Genomic DNA, 16560 nt, shown 5'->3' on the forward strand with positions numbered 1-16560 from the left:
CTTTGCGAAAAAGCCCCCCACCCTTTCCCTTTCTGGATGGTTGGCCCATATTCTGCTTTCCACAGAGAATAATGACTAGGACTTACTCAACGTGTCACCAGTAATACTTTGTTCCTGTCGTCTATTTTCTTCCCACTGCCTTGTGGGAAATCATTTGGAGGTGGGTAAAAGGATTTTACTTGATTATTTCTCCATCTACGCCCAATTTACTTCCTAATCACTTGAGGGATATGGGCATTGGAAAGTTCTTCCTGTGACCGTTTGGGTCTAGAGTTTACATTTCAGGGTTGTATGGGGCTTGTGTCATTGCCATGGCAACATGACATGTCAACATATAGTTCTAATATTTAGCGTGTTTTTTTTTTCTGTGCTGTTTGAATGTTCGTCCTCACAAACCAACATTTTCAAATTCATTTTCAGTTATTTGTGTAGACAAGGTTTTATACATAACATTTTTTCCACTTTAACAATGGCCTGGACTGCATGAAAAAGTGGAAAGGAGAGCACATGGTCATTTATTAACAAGTATGTTGCACAACACAGCTGCAACAGAGCCAATGTTGTAATAGCGGTAAGGAGAAAAGTGCTGAGTGAGTGATGAGTTCATTGTCAACAACAGTATGACAAGTGTGTCACGCATGAGTTTCACTCCAACAACAAGTAGCGACATTTAAATGCAGCTACTGCCACTTTGTAATGTTAATAAAACCTACATCGGGAGGTTGATTTATTCATAGATAAAATACATACTATATATATATATATATATATATATACTCACTGCTCAAAAAAATAAGGGAACACTCAGTTCACACTCAGTCAAAACTGCTGCGCCGTCATTCAAACTGTCCACTTTGGAAGCAACACAGTTTGACAATCTATTTCACATGCTGTTGAGCAAATGGAATAGACAACAGGTGGTGTCTTTTTCCGCTTTCATTTTGAGTGTGACTCCAAATCCAGACCTGCGTGGGTTAATAAATTTGATTTCAGTTGATAATTTTTGTGTGAATTTGTTGTCAGCACATTAAACCACGTAAAAATTTAATAAAAATATTTCATTAATTTAGATCTAGGATGTGATATTTCAGTGTTTTCTTTATTTTTTTGAGCAGTATATATTTTGGACAGTATATATAAAAAAACAGTATATATAAAAAAGAGACTCTGCTTAATTGAATAGAGTTAACTGGAGCATTTACGGTAATCGTGTCTTGATTGAACTGAAGCATAACGGCGTGCACGACTTGCTGCAACCAGCAGAGGTGCTGTTGATTCAGTCTGAACTAGTTTCCCTCCATCATCCATCCATCATCATCCAAAAAATTTAAAGGGATGTCAATGATCAATTGTTGAACTTGTAAAAGTTTATTTGTGTGGGTTATTATTATTTTTTGTTTGTTTTGTTTTGTTTTTGTTATAATCAAATATAATATAATCAAAGTGTTGATGGTGGCTATTGAAACTCAACTGTATGTGATGTTGGACCGTCTTTTCCTTTGTTTTTGGTTCGTTTGTTTGTTCAACCTGGGGGCAGGTAAATACAAGAATTGTTTTCTCCTTATTGCTCCTTTCCAATGATGAAGGTGTTGATCTGAAAATGTAAAGTGCAATTACGTATAAATGATGCTGTCCACTTTCATGAAAGGAACAAAAAAGAAATGAATGAATCCATCAAGGACATTTAGTCAAATGCCCCTCTCTAATTTTCTTTATTTCATCTTTTTTTTTATTTTAGGCATTCCCCCCCTCCTCCTAGAGAGGGAAAAAAGGTGCTGCAGCTTGAGAAAAATTCATTTAGTCCACAATAATTCCCCCTTGTTGGTATGGTGTATTTTCTGGAAATGATTTTCTTCAGCCCTCTGATAAGCTGAAAAGGCCTCACAGTCAAGGGAAATAATGCCACCCTTTCATCAATCTCTCAACCTTCAAATGCTTTTTTTCTTGGATTTGATGTGCATATCCGTCTGTCCATCCATTTTCTATACCGCTTGTCCTCATGAGCATATATTATTTGTTTTTAAACATAGCTGTGTACTTACGGACATCACTAAAACAATCACCAAGCTGTGATTTTTGATGCATAAAACATTGATTGGACAGAAATCTCTTTGCAACAGTTTGACCTTGACCTTGCCAAATTGAGATGTGTGATATATTCCATTGAAATGTGCAAGCAGTAGAACCACTCTGTACAATTCACTGGGTTTAAGAATGAGACGTTTATCGTGTCAAGAGTTGTGTCCACCACCGTCATCCTCTGCTTTTTATTTCCAGAAAACAAAGACTATGATGCCTACTTGTCCTACACCAAAGTGGACCCTGACCAGTGGAGTCAGGAGACCCGGGAGGAAGAACGCTTCGCCCTGGAGATCCTCCCTGACGTGCTGGAGAAGCATTACGGCTACAAACTCTTCATCCCCGACCGAGACCTCATTCCAACAGGAAGTAAGCGCCACTGCTTCTGTTCTTTTTGTCTGTTGCTGAGTGTTTTCGTGTCTTTTCTGTTTTTTCTTGGGCTGTCTCGTGTTTGTTTGTGGACATTGTTCACACTAGCTGCTCCTGTATTGTATAGAACTGTTAAGGGTGTAACAGACCTTTCAGGGCACGGTTTGGTTCATTTTAAGTACAGCAAGGGAGTAAAAATCTGTACATGAAACTGCTTAGCTTTTGTGGAAAGAGCTTTAATGTTTTTAATGTAAAAAAACTGCAAACTGTAATGCTAACTGCAGCTCCGATAAATACAATTCTAAAATAAAAAAAATAGGAAACAAATATTAAATAATATATAATAGTTTCCGTTTCTTTTTAGGAAAGTGTAACAATGCACATAAGTGCAACAGTAACAGTAACCCTATGATGACAAGTGACGACCCACATTGCGGAAATTTTCAAATTTCTCAAATATTCTATTTTTAATGAAAAGACATTGCGGTTTGAATTTGAGGTGGTGCAAAATAACACATCACATCCAAACCCCAGGTGAGTTACATTTCAGAGCCTTTACGTTGAAGTGATGTGAAACTGAACATGCAGAAATGAAGCATGTCAATTAGAACTTACATAACATACAAAACAATTTCTCTGTGACATTCATCGTAAACAAAATGCATTTAAACAAATGTGCTTGCTCGGATTTACGGTGAAAATTCCAAATACGCGCTAGGCAAGAAGCAGGGTACACCCTGGACTGGTTGCCAGCCAATCGCAGGGCACAAATACTGTAGACAAACAACCGTTCACACCCACACCCACAGACAATCCAAAATCTCCAGTCAGCCCAACCTGCATGTTTTTCGAATGCACGCACTCACGGAGAGAATCACCTGACTGTGCAGCTACCATACCGACCAATAGGCCAGCTAATATGTAGTAAGTATAAAACATATATAAAGGCAAACTCTTTCTAAGGCTCAACAAGAGACAGGATTGACACATTCAACATCTTACAAGCTAATGTTGATGGTCTTCTTCTATGACAGGGGCTTCAAATAGCACGAGAGAGCGTTGTCGCCATCTCTAGGAGTATTCATTGATGACATCCAGCTGCAGAAAAAAGTCCCTTCAGCACAAAAGCACAATATTGTGACCCACACCCCACTGAAAACGGGTCCACAACCCACTTTAGGGTTGCGACTCACCAGTTGAGAATCACTTGTCTATTTTTTCTTTTTTTTTTTTTTTTTTACATGAAGGTTTCTTATTGGCTGAAGTGCAGCATTAATAGTTCCAGCTTGTAGTCCCTTTTCTATATCTCTACTGAACAATGCCGGCACACTGCTTATACGTCTTTGTCCACTTGCGTATTTCACAGAGAATGCCAAGCGTTCCAAAACAGCAGACTTTTAACGACAGAAGATGTTTTCTCAGCTCTGGCTTCTCCTTGACACTGTGGCTAGCCGTGACTCCTGCTAGCCACAGGCTTGGTGCCACTGTATTTGTTTATAGAGTAGACGTGTGTCATATGATATAGTGAGCGACTATGCACTGTGTCGGAACAGTATGCCTCTCTACCACAGCAAAAATGCGATTATGAATACATGTACGGTTGTACCCCTAGTGCTAGTTTGCCACTTTGGGAGCTGATGTAATAAACACATTTCTTCCGTGCCTTCAGCCATGCATTTTTACACCAATGAAAATTCCGTCTGAACATACTCTCATGCATTCTAACTGAGGCTGTCTGAGGCCCTAGTACACAGCGTGCTCTAGTTACCAGCGATGCCTCGTGTTTGTACTGTCGGCTTCATGCGGAACAGATGAAACGCAAACACGTCTTGGTGGGACCATACAGAATTAAACATCAGTGGGAAATGTGTTGAAGACTCTGAACCCCGCTGACTGCGCTGCCTCGTTTCCTTTTACTCAAAGGAGAATTGCCGCCAGCCAAATCATTGTGGATGAATGTCCAATCAGACGCTTCGGGCTAGGAGGGTTGATTGAATCCAATGTGAAATAAAAGATCGATGAGGGGAGATTGTGTTGAGTATGTTTGCATGTCTTGTGCTGTGTTCTTGACCTGAATGTTAACATGTTTATGTTTAGGTCTCACCACTGAGCATTACCAGGATGACACGCGGCTCTTTGGAGGTACTTGCCTTCAGTCTTGTTGCCATGCTGTCATTTAGCTGCTGACAGGACGACACAGAGAGATCCTTTTCAAACAGAAACCTCACCTTAACCTCTGGCTTTGTCCATCATCCTCTGCCATTTATAGAGCAGCTTAGTCCGTGCAGCTGAGCTTTACGTTTACAACCACCATATTTGAACAACAAAAGATGCAGTTGCAAAGCCATTTAAGACCGAACAAAGACTACAAAATACAGTGTAAGCCTCCAAGGCGGGGGTGTCCAAAGTGTCATTTTTGGCCCACAGCTCGTTTTTTATTAGCCCACGGCATATTCTGAAAATTAAAACCGAAACGTACGAAAACCAAATCAATTTTCCCCTAGGTAATAATCTAAAAACAATTAATTCATTACAGACACCCAGAAATATGAGGGGCAATATGGGGCATTCGGACGCTGTTCCACTGTAGTCTGCTAGAAACTTAACTTTAAAGACTTGAACTTTATTGTAAATCTCAGCAGCAGGTACAATCAGCATTTTTTGCAGCCATGCTCAATAAATAAAAAAAGCAAAGACTGTCTGAAAGCCTATTTGTCTAACACTCAGAAATACGCAGTGCACTTGAACTCCTCATCAGCACATGCCGCACTGTGCTTTTTTGGAAAAAGAAAGGACACAGATATGGGGTGGTCATCATTCTGTAGCACCCACACACACATAATAAAGATGGAAGGATTCCTTGGCTGATATCCGTCCATAGTGTCCCAACGCCATAAAAACCACTAACCATTCTTCACAGAGACTGGGTCGGCGATGTGTGGATGCTTTATTTGGGCTCTCGATCCCGTGGAATGATACTCAGGCAAATGTACTATTTTGTTAGGCGCCCTGTTTGGCCGTATGACTGTGCAAAAACTACGTATAACACAAAAGCTGAGATGTTTTGTTCAGCGAGCTTAGCATATATTGACCTATATTGGATATATGTATATACAGTATATATATATATCAAAGTGGCCCCCTCATCCTTCATTTTTCTGTATGCGGCCGTCGGTGGAAAAGGTTTGGACACCCCGATGTAAAAGAATAGGGATCGTCCTTAGATGTAGGACACAAATCCTGGACATGCAGTCAACTAAGACATCACAGTAAAAAAGATGTTGCACACTGACAAGAAAATCACTAGCTGTCATTGTCTCGTGTCCAACTTTGTCCATCCATTGTTCAGTGTTGTCCCTCGTCCTCCCATTGAAAATCCCCTCACTTATCCCGCCACTCTAATGTCAACACTCATTGCCTTCCACAGCCTACATCGAGGATGTGGCGCGTTGCGTGGACCAGAGCAAGCGCCTCATCATCGTCATGACACCCAACTACGTGGTGCGGCGAGGCTGGAGCATCTTTGAGTTGGAGACACGGCTGCGCAACATGCTGGTCACTGGCGAAATCAAGGTAATCCTCATTGAGTGTGCCGAGCTGCGCGGCATCATGAATTACCAGGAAGTGGAGGCCCTCAAGCACACCATCAAAACGCTCACTGTCATCAAGTGGCACGGCCCCAAGAGCAACAAGCTCCACTCGAAGTTCTGGAAGCAGCTGCAGTACGAGATGCCCTTCCGGCGCACTGAGCCCATGCTGGGCCATGAGCCGGCGCTGGACGTCAGCGAGCAGGGCCCCTTCGGCGAGCTGCAGACCGTCTCGGCCATCTCCATGGCGGCGGCCACCTCCACAGCCATGGCCACCGCCCACCCGGAGCTGCGTTCGTCCTTCCACAACTCGTACCACACCACCGTGAGGCAGAAACACTACTATCGCAGCTACGAGTACGACCTGCCGGCGGCGGGCACCCTGCCGCCACTCTCCTCGCTGGGGAACCAGCACACCTACTGCAACATCCCGCTCACGCTACTCAACGGCCAGAGGCCTCCTGGGAAGAGCCGGGAGCACAGTCTGGAAGAGGCGCATGCCAATAATGCCATGCTTCCCCTGCTGCCCAGAGAGACCAGCATCTCCAGCGTCATTTGGTAACTACTTGGCGGAGCATGGGCATGGAGGGATGAAGCTCCAATGGCACCATCATGATACAGTATAAGGGGGGCTTTTCCAACTGGCGCCAACACCATCTCCCTGTTAGGACTCCCTTTTTTAATGTCATTTCTAATCATGACATCATCGACAAGACAATTCCACACCGAAGGACGCTATCGTGGACACATGTACGCACGCACATGAATATACATCCAAACAAAAAGGAAAACAGGGTCTTGTACATATTATCTCAATTTATTTGTAGCATCAGTGTTTTCCTCCTCTGTTCTTGCATTTCATTCAATCTGTTGCCTTCTGTTTTGCAGGAGTTTGCTTTAACTCTGCATATCCAGTGGGGGAAATAAGTATTTGATCACCTGCTGATTTTGTAAGTTTACTCCCTTGCAAAGATTTGAACAGTCCAGAACCTTTATGGCATGTTTATTGGAACAAAGAGAAACAGAATGTAAAACAAACATGAACTGGTTATGAATTCATTTGGATTGGATTGACAGGGAATAAGTATCTGATCCCCTACCAACCGGCAAGCTTCTAAGCTCCTCGTGTGGATAAGACCAATAAACTTCCCCACCACTATGGGCAAGACCAAAGCGCTATCAAAGGACTTGCTTTGTCTTGATTGTAGACCTGCACAAGACTGGAATGGACTACAAGACCATCAGCATGGTGAGAAGGAGACCACTATTGGTACAATACGGAAATGGAAGAAATACAAGATGACAGTAAAGTGCCCTCGCTCTGGAGCTTCATGCAAGATTGGGGTAAGGGTGATTCTGAGAAAGGTGAAGGACCAGCCCAGAATTACAAGAAATACCTTTTTATGATCTCAACGGGGTTGGAACCAGTCTCCAAAAGAAACATTAGCAACACACTTTGCTGCAGTGAATTGAGATCCTGCAGTGCCCGCGTGGTGATGTGGTCAGGTGAGACCAAAATGGATCTCTATGGCATCAACTCCACTCAGTAGGTGTGATATCTATAAATACATCAGATGTGTAGAAAAATATGTGCAAACTTGATCGTGTGAGCAAAGCTGTTTTGCTAAAAAGGTGCACCGAGGAATGGTCAAATGAGCAAAATAGCACCGGCAATCTATTTTGCATGGTTTGCCTTCATGAATATGCAGAATATATGCAAATCCTGGGGGGAGGAGATGCAAATGTGATTGATCAAATCTGAAACTTGTTTGCGGACAGTGTTTTTGCATCTATTTTTAGTAGGTTTGGAAGGCAGGTGCAAACTGGCTCAGCGTTACACACGGCTGCGGCCATTGTGAAACGGCATACGATGACAGGCAATGAAGACGGACAATCTACCGTGTGCTTTGAAACATATTTGGATTGTCAGAAATAAAAATAGTAGAGACATGTCGTAAGCTGTTGGAATGGCTGATTTGAAGCCAGTCACAAAAAGGAGCCATGCCATATCTCCTATGGAAAAACTGCTTGCAAGAAGTTTTTTTTTTACCTTCCGTCTCCCTCGGTTTTAATGGTCCTAAAAGTTGAGTATTGTTCATGTCTTCGTAAGGGGGTGAAGTTACAAAATCGGCAGGGGATCAAATACCTATGCTCCCCAGTGTATACTTTTATCACTTTTATCATTTTTAATGTGCTTGTTTGGAAAGCCAGTTATGCAGTGTACTGTTTCATTTTAAATCTTTGCATTGTTTTTTTAACACTTGTTATTGGGATTGCCTGGACATTTTATCAGCTTCTGGGAGCTGTAACTACTCTTTTGTTTGTTTTTTTGACCTGAAAAAGGTGTATGTACTTTTGGACAAAAAAACATCATACAATATGCAAAAATAAGGAAAAGCGGGAAAAAATAAAAAGCATCGAGCAGAGAATGAGGCAAGAGAAAGTTGGAGGAGAGAGGCGGGGCCTATACGAACCAGTTAGCCCCCTGCAGAAGAGGAAGTGTCATATTTTGTATTTGAGACTGGTTGAAATGCCTCACCTTAAAAAAAATGTGTAGATTATTTTAAAAAATAACTCTATTTTTATAAGAGGTTGCTTGAGCAGTCACATTTTATTGCATTTCATCCACCACTGGAGGAGGGGTTTTGTTTTGTACACACAAAGTGGTTCATTGAAGATCATTGGGTTTTTAAAAAAAAAAAAAAAAAAAAAAATATTCACATTCTGATAACTGCTTTGGTCGTATGTAATAATTCATGTTTAAGGAAAGAGGGGGGGAAAAGAGTTCATTTGTGTTCTGGAGACTTTGAAGACTTTTTAGATATATTTGGACAGTGTGACTTTTTGAGTATGCATAGCAAATAGATATGTATTCTATATATATAATATAGATATTTATATAAATATATAAACACAATTTTCACACGGGGAAGAAATGTCTATCTTTATAGAAACACAAGTCATGATCAGTTGCCCTTACTTTCTCACTGCACATTAAAAAAAAAAAGAGACGTGTTTGTGTGCAACTTTTGTTATCGACACTTCAGGAGGTACAACTATAAAATCTAACGCCAAGCAATCCACAAATTCCCCCCAAAAATAATAATGCTCAAATTTAACTACGTGACAGTGTCAAAATGTTGCTTTCAATATAAAACAGTGCCGCAAACTAGAACCACTGTAATACTGTTGTTAATTACCACCATGATCCGAATGTAAGACGACCTGGAATATAAGACAACTAAGGCAGATACTACAACCACTGTAACATGTTATTTACCATAATGACCCGAATATAACATGAAAGTGATCTCTTTTTCAAGACAGGTATCCATTTTAGACTAAAGCGATGCATTTTTTTAAATCATGTTTTCAACAACTGGTAGGGAAAAAAAAGCACAGATTTTTTAAACTGTCCTTTAACGGCAGTTGGTGATGATATACCGTCTCGTATTTGGGTCAGTTTGGTAACTGCCTTCTGGTGGTGTCAGTCAAAAGTGAGCATTATTATCTTCGGAAAGGCAGAATTTGGGGCTTGGATATCATTAAACAGTGCAGGTGTACGTAATGAAGTAAACTAGTTTGTGTGAAGTCAAAACGAAATGTGACACACCAACAAGGATGCAAGTATGACATGTTTCACTGAGTGTACTTACTAACAATAAAATGCGGGTGCATGATACCTGACAGGATTGGAGGACCCTGGACATAGACCTGGACGTGGACGTGTTTGTTCCTGTGCAAGTTTGCATCAAAGGTTGGCAACGAGTGTGCTAAATGTTAAAAGTCTTTTAACTTCAGGTCGTCTTCTTAAGTCACTGCTTTTCTCTTGTTCTGCTTTCATTTTGGAAGCCCAGGTATCACTTTACAACAAGAGGGCCCTTTTTTTTTTTTTTTCTTGGCTAAGTGCGTATTTACCCGGAATATAAAAGGTTTTTTTGCCCAAGAAAAGAAGCCTGACAAAGGCATCTCTTATAGTTGAGGTCTACAGATTCAGGTTTGATGGAAACCAATATGTGGCATCAAAATGATCCCTATGTGAGTTTTTCTTCCTGTCACACTGGAAAAAAGTGGGCCAAAAATGTCCATCAGCCAGGAAATATGACCTCTTTTTGATTCAAATAAAAAAATGCATTTTGTGTTTGATTTGGGCATACAAATATTTGTCCTATAACAGGTCTCAAAAAAGAGAGGTTGTCGCCTGGCATTCAGGTCAATACAGTCATGAACAATATGAGCGATATTTGGACTCTTTTATGTAGTTACATTTTAGCATTACTGTCTTCGAAGCGCGGTCTTCAACATGTCGAGCAGCAAATGCATACTAGATGTTTGAGCTCCTTGACTGCAATCTACCATTATACTGCTCTTTGACTGTCGGTTCATTTTTCCAGTAACTGATGTTGAGAAAGAGGGGAGGTCTTACGTTGAGTGTCGTCTTATATTCGGGTCGATACAGTAGGATTATAGATGTTCCAGACTAGACAGCTATAAAATGTAGCAGTAGCTTGAACCAGCTAAATAGTGAGCCAGCATGTACAACTGATTGATTTACGAACAGTCCGTAATGTCAATAGTGACCTATAAACCTTTAATAAAGGTAAACCTTGTTGTAAAGTGGTACCAAAGGGACTATTGTGTAATTTTGTTGTCTGCAAATGTTTCCGGGGGTCACAGGTGACGTTGATATTCTTCAGCTTTAATTGAGTAAACAACACCCGCTTTGGTTGTGGAACGGTGGGAACATCGATAGGTTCTTTGTGCATGAAACAGTAACACGTTTCTTTTAAATGAGGATGTGTTGAAGTGCCACACACAACGAGGAAGACTAGCAATGTTAATTTGACATTGTGGGCAGGAAATAAGTCGTTTTATGACGAGACAATGACGACTTAGTCGCATAAATGTTCCCTTTCTAATAATAACGACATCCTTTATGAAATCAAGCACATTTTTTCTCCACCTGCAGTGAACCTGATGAGTCTCCATCTTGTATGTTTGTTGTAAAAGAGGCCCGGCATCAAAATGTGCTGACAGGAGCTCTCTGCAGCCTATTTGTCGACAGCAGTTAATTGCAACTTCCTCCTTTATTGCCACCTTGGGAACATGGGTGTGTGTGTGTTTGTGCGTGTGTGTGTGTGTGTGTGTGTGTGTGAGTGTTTGTGCATGTGTCCATGCTGATCAAATGCAAGACAAAAACCTTGCAGATAGTGAGAACCACATTTGGGCTTCCATCCATCCATTTTCTTGCGCTTATTTGGGTCAGGGTCACGGGTGCAGCAGTCTCAGCAGGGAAGCTAAGATTTCACCTCTTCCAGTTCCACCATGGGGACACCTGGGTTTGCACCGGGGCTTCCTTCCAGCTGGACATGCCTGGAACACCTCACCAGGGTGGTGTCCAGACCAGATGCCCAAGAAACCTCAACTGGAAGGAGCAGCGGCTCTCCTCTGAGTTCTTCCCGGATGACCGAGCCCCTCACCCTATCTCTTAGTATGAGTCCAGCCACCCTACGGATGAAACTCATTTCGGCCAGTTGTACCCACAAGTTTGTTTTAGCTGGCACAACCCAAAGTTCATCACCATAGGTTCGGGTAGGAGCATAGATCAACCGGTAAATCGAGAGCTTTCCCTTCCAGCTCAGCTCTGTCTTCACCACGACGGTCTGGTGCATTGCTGCTCATCCCCCTCTAGATCTCACGCTATTTTTTGGCTGCCAGTGACACATCCATCCATTTTCTATTGCATTTATCCTCACTATGGTCGCGGGGGTATGCTGGAGTCTATCCCAGCTGACTTCGGGCGAGAGGCGGGGTACACCCTGGACTGGTGGCCAGCCAATGGCAGGGCACATATAGACAAACAACCATTCACACTCACATTCATACCTATGGACGGTTTGGAGTCTTTCTTTTAACGTATTTCTATTGATGAACTTCATAATGCACACAATAAAGTAAAATTAGCAGGGCGCTACGGTAATGCTAGCGTTGTCCATAAAACAACTTTGATAGAGTAATTAGTGAGGAAAACAATACTCACTGTGTCCTGCAGAGCGCAATTGCAAACCATAAAAAGAGGCGGGTGGAACGATCCCAATGTCGACATTACCAACACAGTGGGTAAATCGATCCTAGGGTCAAGGTTGTGATAACATAGTGACCTGTAAGAGTAAAGTGCCATACCGGGGTAATGGCAAAGGCAGGCCAATTCAAAATTTCTACTGAAATTTTTTCTCGTTATTGTTATGGGAGAATGAACAGAATAAGATTTTCATTGCATGGTATAACTGCTGTTTTACCATGCACATGACAATAAAACTCTCTTGAATCTTGAATCTTGAATGATCATGATGCACTAGTTGTTTGCCAAACAGTGCCATCTCCTGGGGGCCTTACACACACACACACACACACGCACACACACAGTGTTTAGGATGGTAAACAACACTTCTGCTAAACAACTCATTGTCTGCATTGGTCCCTGCAGGGAGAAAATAACACAAAGTGAAAGTAGGACAGTTTTTTTGCAGTTGGTCCATAAAAACAGCAGAGCCCTCCTGTCATTTAGAGAATCTTATTAGCTCTGCGCGTTACGCCTTGTGTAACTGCACTGAACAAAAGTCTGAGAAAAGTAGCTTCTCTAACATCAAATTAAAAGCACAAAATGAATACAGACTCGCCATCGGTACGAGCCAGGAGTTTGTTTTCCAGAGAGAAGATTATGACATTGTTGTCTGACGTGTGGGTGACAGCTAGTGTGCTAGCATGAATTAACTTGACACCAAATAAATATGAACACTAACGCTAAACACAGATGTAATAACAACATCAAAGTTCACCTTTAAATATTCACACACAACAACAGCATTTGGAAACAACATTTGGAGCATTTGAGATGAAAGAAGAACGGGAAAAATAGAAATATTTGCGGCAGCATCGGAGAAACTTTCACTTTGTCTCGGAAAAACACAACTACGGCACATTCAAGGACCTCTGAACAAAGTGGGAATAAACGTAAATGACTGCATCGACTTGTATGTACATGTATATCAATTTTGGAAATATGGGCCAATATGTTATTCAAAAAATAATATGCACCCATATACATCCCAAAGTTTTTGCATATTTTTGTCGTTTGTTGCGAGCGGCGACTCGTCACACTTTGTTTGACGGTCCTTGAACGCACCATGTGCTAACTTTCACCCCCACACTGCACACAAACGCTTGATTGCCTTTGTTGCTGCTAAGGGGGGGCCCAACCAGTTATTAGGTTTTGGGGGAAATCACTTTTCCACACAGGGTCATGTAGGTTTGGATTTTTTTTCTCCCTTAATAATAAAAGGTTTCATTTTTAAAATGCATTTTGTGTTCAGTTGTGTTGTCATTGACTAATATTTACATTTGTTTGTGTGATAAACATGCAAAAAAATAAGAAATCATGAAGAGTGCAAATCTTTGACTCGCGTTTTTACAGTTGGTCCATAAAAAACAGAGGATCTTTCAGTTAGACTTTTGTCATAGGTGCTTAAAAAAAACAACACCAAAGCGCACCTATAATATAGAGGATCTTTGACTAGCGTTTTTGCATTAGGTCCTCAAAAACGCCATATAGAGTAGTGGTCCTATTTTGTCACTTAACTATCAAATGCAGAAGGGCGAAAATTACATCGAAACGAGCATAAAAATGAAAACTGAAGAGGTAAAAAATAATATTGTGGGGAGTAAAATGAATATTGTGAACACAAAAAAAAGTGAGAGGGCACACACAATTAAAATGCTCGCTCACTTTTGCAAAATCGTCTCTCACCTTCTGATTTCCACACTCGCTTATGTTCTCCACACTCACTTTTTCACTGACCTACCTCTTGCATCCAATTTTACTGAGAATGACGTCACGGATTAAGACTCAATTAGATGATCAACGATCTTTTCCTGGGACCTTGGTTCAGTGCCAAACTCTACATTTGGAGGATGAGCACTACATAGAGCCATGGCATCTAGAGACGTGTGGGCTTTTATTCCATGGACTCACAAATATTGATGCTCATGTCCAATCAATGTGACAAATCCACCTCCTTTTTAACTGATTATTATTGAAATTGTCTAAGGTTACTATTTTTTGTGAGGCATTAAAGGAAAACTGCACTATTTTTGGAATTTTGCCCATCATCCACAATCCTTATGTGAGATATGAACATGCATGTCTTTCTCCTTTCTGTGCATTCTAAAGATATAAAAACAAAAAGAGGCAGCTCATTAATGCACGTAATAGGATGCGACTATTCTGCCTATACAGCCTTCTGAAAAAAACGCCAAAAAGCGCCAACAAGGCCCCATTTACATAAGGTGACCTGCAAGTTAACCAAGCGTCAGCGGCATTGTTTCTATTATTGTTATTAACATTGTTGCGCCGAAGAACTACTTTATTAGTGGAGTGACACCTCGCCACACCACACCGGCTCGTGACGAGCTTCAGCGTACACTCACCCGTAGCGCCCCGCTCACAAAGTGTCAGGCCATAGGTGAGGCATTCGTTTCTATGTTGCTATGTGAAATCAATGTGCCCAAGAAGGAAGTTCTGGCAACGCTGAAAAGGAGTTGGTGTTGGTGTTTTAATAGCGGTCTTTGTAGGCAGCATACAGTAGGTGTGTCGTGCATTAATGAGCTGCCTCTTTTTAGCCGTTTTTATATCTTTAGAACACACAGAAAAGAAAAAGACGTGTTTTCATATCTCACATAAGCATTGCGGATGATGCACAAAATTCCACAATAAGTGCAGTTTTCTTTTAACTGGTGTGTGTAAATACTTAAAAGGCAGCAAAAATGTTTCCTCCTCAGTGACAACATCGCTCATACTGAGGTCGGGGGTGAAATGCTGTGTCTGAAGTTCCCCAGGAGGGGAGGCTGGCTGCTGTATAAAGCAATGGGTATTGTATGATTTCAAGATATTTGATTTTAAATGTTTGAATTTTACTGACATTACTTGTCTTTATTAGTACAGTATTAACACATGGAAGTGGACAAAGGACCATAACTGAAGAGGGCTATACTGGGGCCTTAGTGCCAACACCAAGCAATCTCTCCTTTATGTCGTGAAGTGATGTACATACTGTACAACATTCAAATATCTTTGCAAAATCACTGTGATTGTCCTCTTGGGTTAGTTGTAGCGGTACTTCGGGACTAAATGGACAGAAAATCTCTAGGACTTCAATTCCAAAGTGTGACTCTTCTGGAATCCCAACATGTTTCCAGTTGTCTTTGTCCTCAACAAGCTGCAAAAACATTCAACACAATTCGGCCTACGGCTGAGCCAGATTGTCTGCCTCTTTGGTAGGGCAGGAAGACGTAGTGGAGGCAAAACATGGGGACACCATTGGCGATGTCAAGTAGTCCATCTTCTTCCAGGTCATGTATAACTTTGCAGTACACTTGAGCCATGCACACATCTCTCCACAAATGCTCAATTTTGAAATTTTTTAGGATGACCACACTGCACAAACAGGACAACACACACCTCTGTTTGTGAATACTCTTTCCTGACACAAAGCTGACTGGTCCTGTATCTTGCACTATGAACATGTAGCGGACTATTCCCACATTTTCAAATCCTTCATCTGCTCTTCCTCCGTATTCAGAGAAAAGCAAGGTGGTCAATGAGATGAAGACCACCACAGCTTGAAGTAATATTATGACACTATAAATGGGTGATTCGTGTTTTGCTGTAGTGAAGACTGCAAACGAGTTTAAATGCTTAAATTCAATTTTCCAGGGAAAGCATTTTTCCAGGCAGTTATGTATGCGTTCAATTTAGAGCAAATAACTCACCTCACTACTCATCACCGAAGGGCGATGGTGGGTAACCACTGATATGGAGGATCTTTTAGCTTTTTTTGCAGTAGATCTCTGAAATAAGCAGTGTTGTTATATTACACTGTATGTTTGTGCATTCGTTGACTCGCCCTGGTTTAGCTATGCAGCCTGTGTTTAAACAGGAAGTGATTAAAATGTCTATGCCAAAAATTTGTAGGTGTTTTTCATTCATGCAGGCCTCGCCACATGTTGTCAAGCCACAAGCTGAGCTGGTGACTGTTGCATGTTGGCAGCCTTTGTGGCAGACAGCTGGAGTTTTATTGGAAGACAGCAGATTAATAGGCTCTTTATGACACACAACAATTAAGAGCTTAATTGCAGAGAAAATACGCCCGCTAAGAGAGGGAGCACCGTAGTCACGAATAAGCATATCTTTAGTGCAAAGGCGACCATGTGTGTGCGTGCGTGTGTGTGTGTGTTTTCCTTTTTACATGCAACACCATATTCTACCACCAGAGGGAGGAAGAGGTTTATCTGCATGTTCTCAACTTGCCTTGTCCTCTTTAATTTCCATGACTTTATGAAGTGAAAAGCCACAAATAGCTCTCATAATCATGATGGTCTAATAATCCAAACAAGTTTATAGTAAATATGAGTTGTAGAAATAATCTGAATATAGTGCTATGAATACCATTTAATATTGCTCAAGATT

General features: G+C 41.3%; 1 protein-coding gene across 4 annotated transcripts in view; it reads left to right on the forward strand.

Moving 5' to 3' along the window:
• il1rapl1a (interleukin 1 receptor accessory protein-like 1a) overlaps positions 1 to 16260 on the forward strand; it is a 259738-nt gene extending 243478 nt beyond the window's left edge. Inside the window, exons 11-13 of one of the 4 annotated variants that reach the window (XM_054787014.1) lie at positions 2278 to 2448; positions 4546 to 4590; positions 5876 to 16260. In XM_054787014.1, coding sequence (XP_054642989.1) covers positions 2278 to 2448; positions 4546 to 4590; positions 5876 to 6597 — 938 coding nt within the window. In that variant the 3' untranslated portion in view covers positions 6598 to 16260. The remainder of the gene's footprint in view (positions 1 to 2277; positions 2449 to 4545; positions 4591 to 5875) is intronic. The other 3 variants (XM_054787013.1, XM_054787017.1, XM_054787016.1) reach the window with 3 other exon arrangements.
• Positions 16261 to 16560: the final 300 nt, after the last annotated feature.

Source organism: Dunckerocampus dactyliophorus, chromosome 9, assembly GCF_027744805.1.
Source record: "Dunckerocampus dactyliophorus isolate RoL2022-P2 chromosome 9, RoL_Ddac_1.1, whole genome shotgun sequence".
In the NCBI taxonomy this organism is placed as follows: Eukaryota; Metazoa; Chordata; class Actinopteri; order Syngnathiformes; family Syngnathidae; genus Dunckerocampus; species Dunckerocampus dactyliophorus.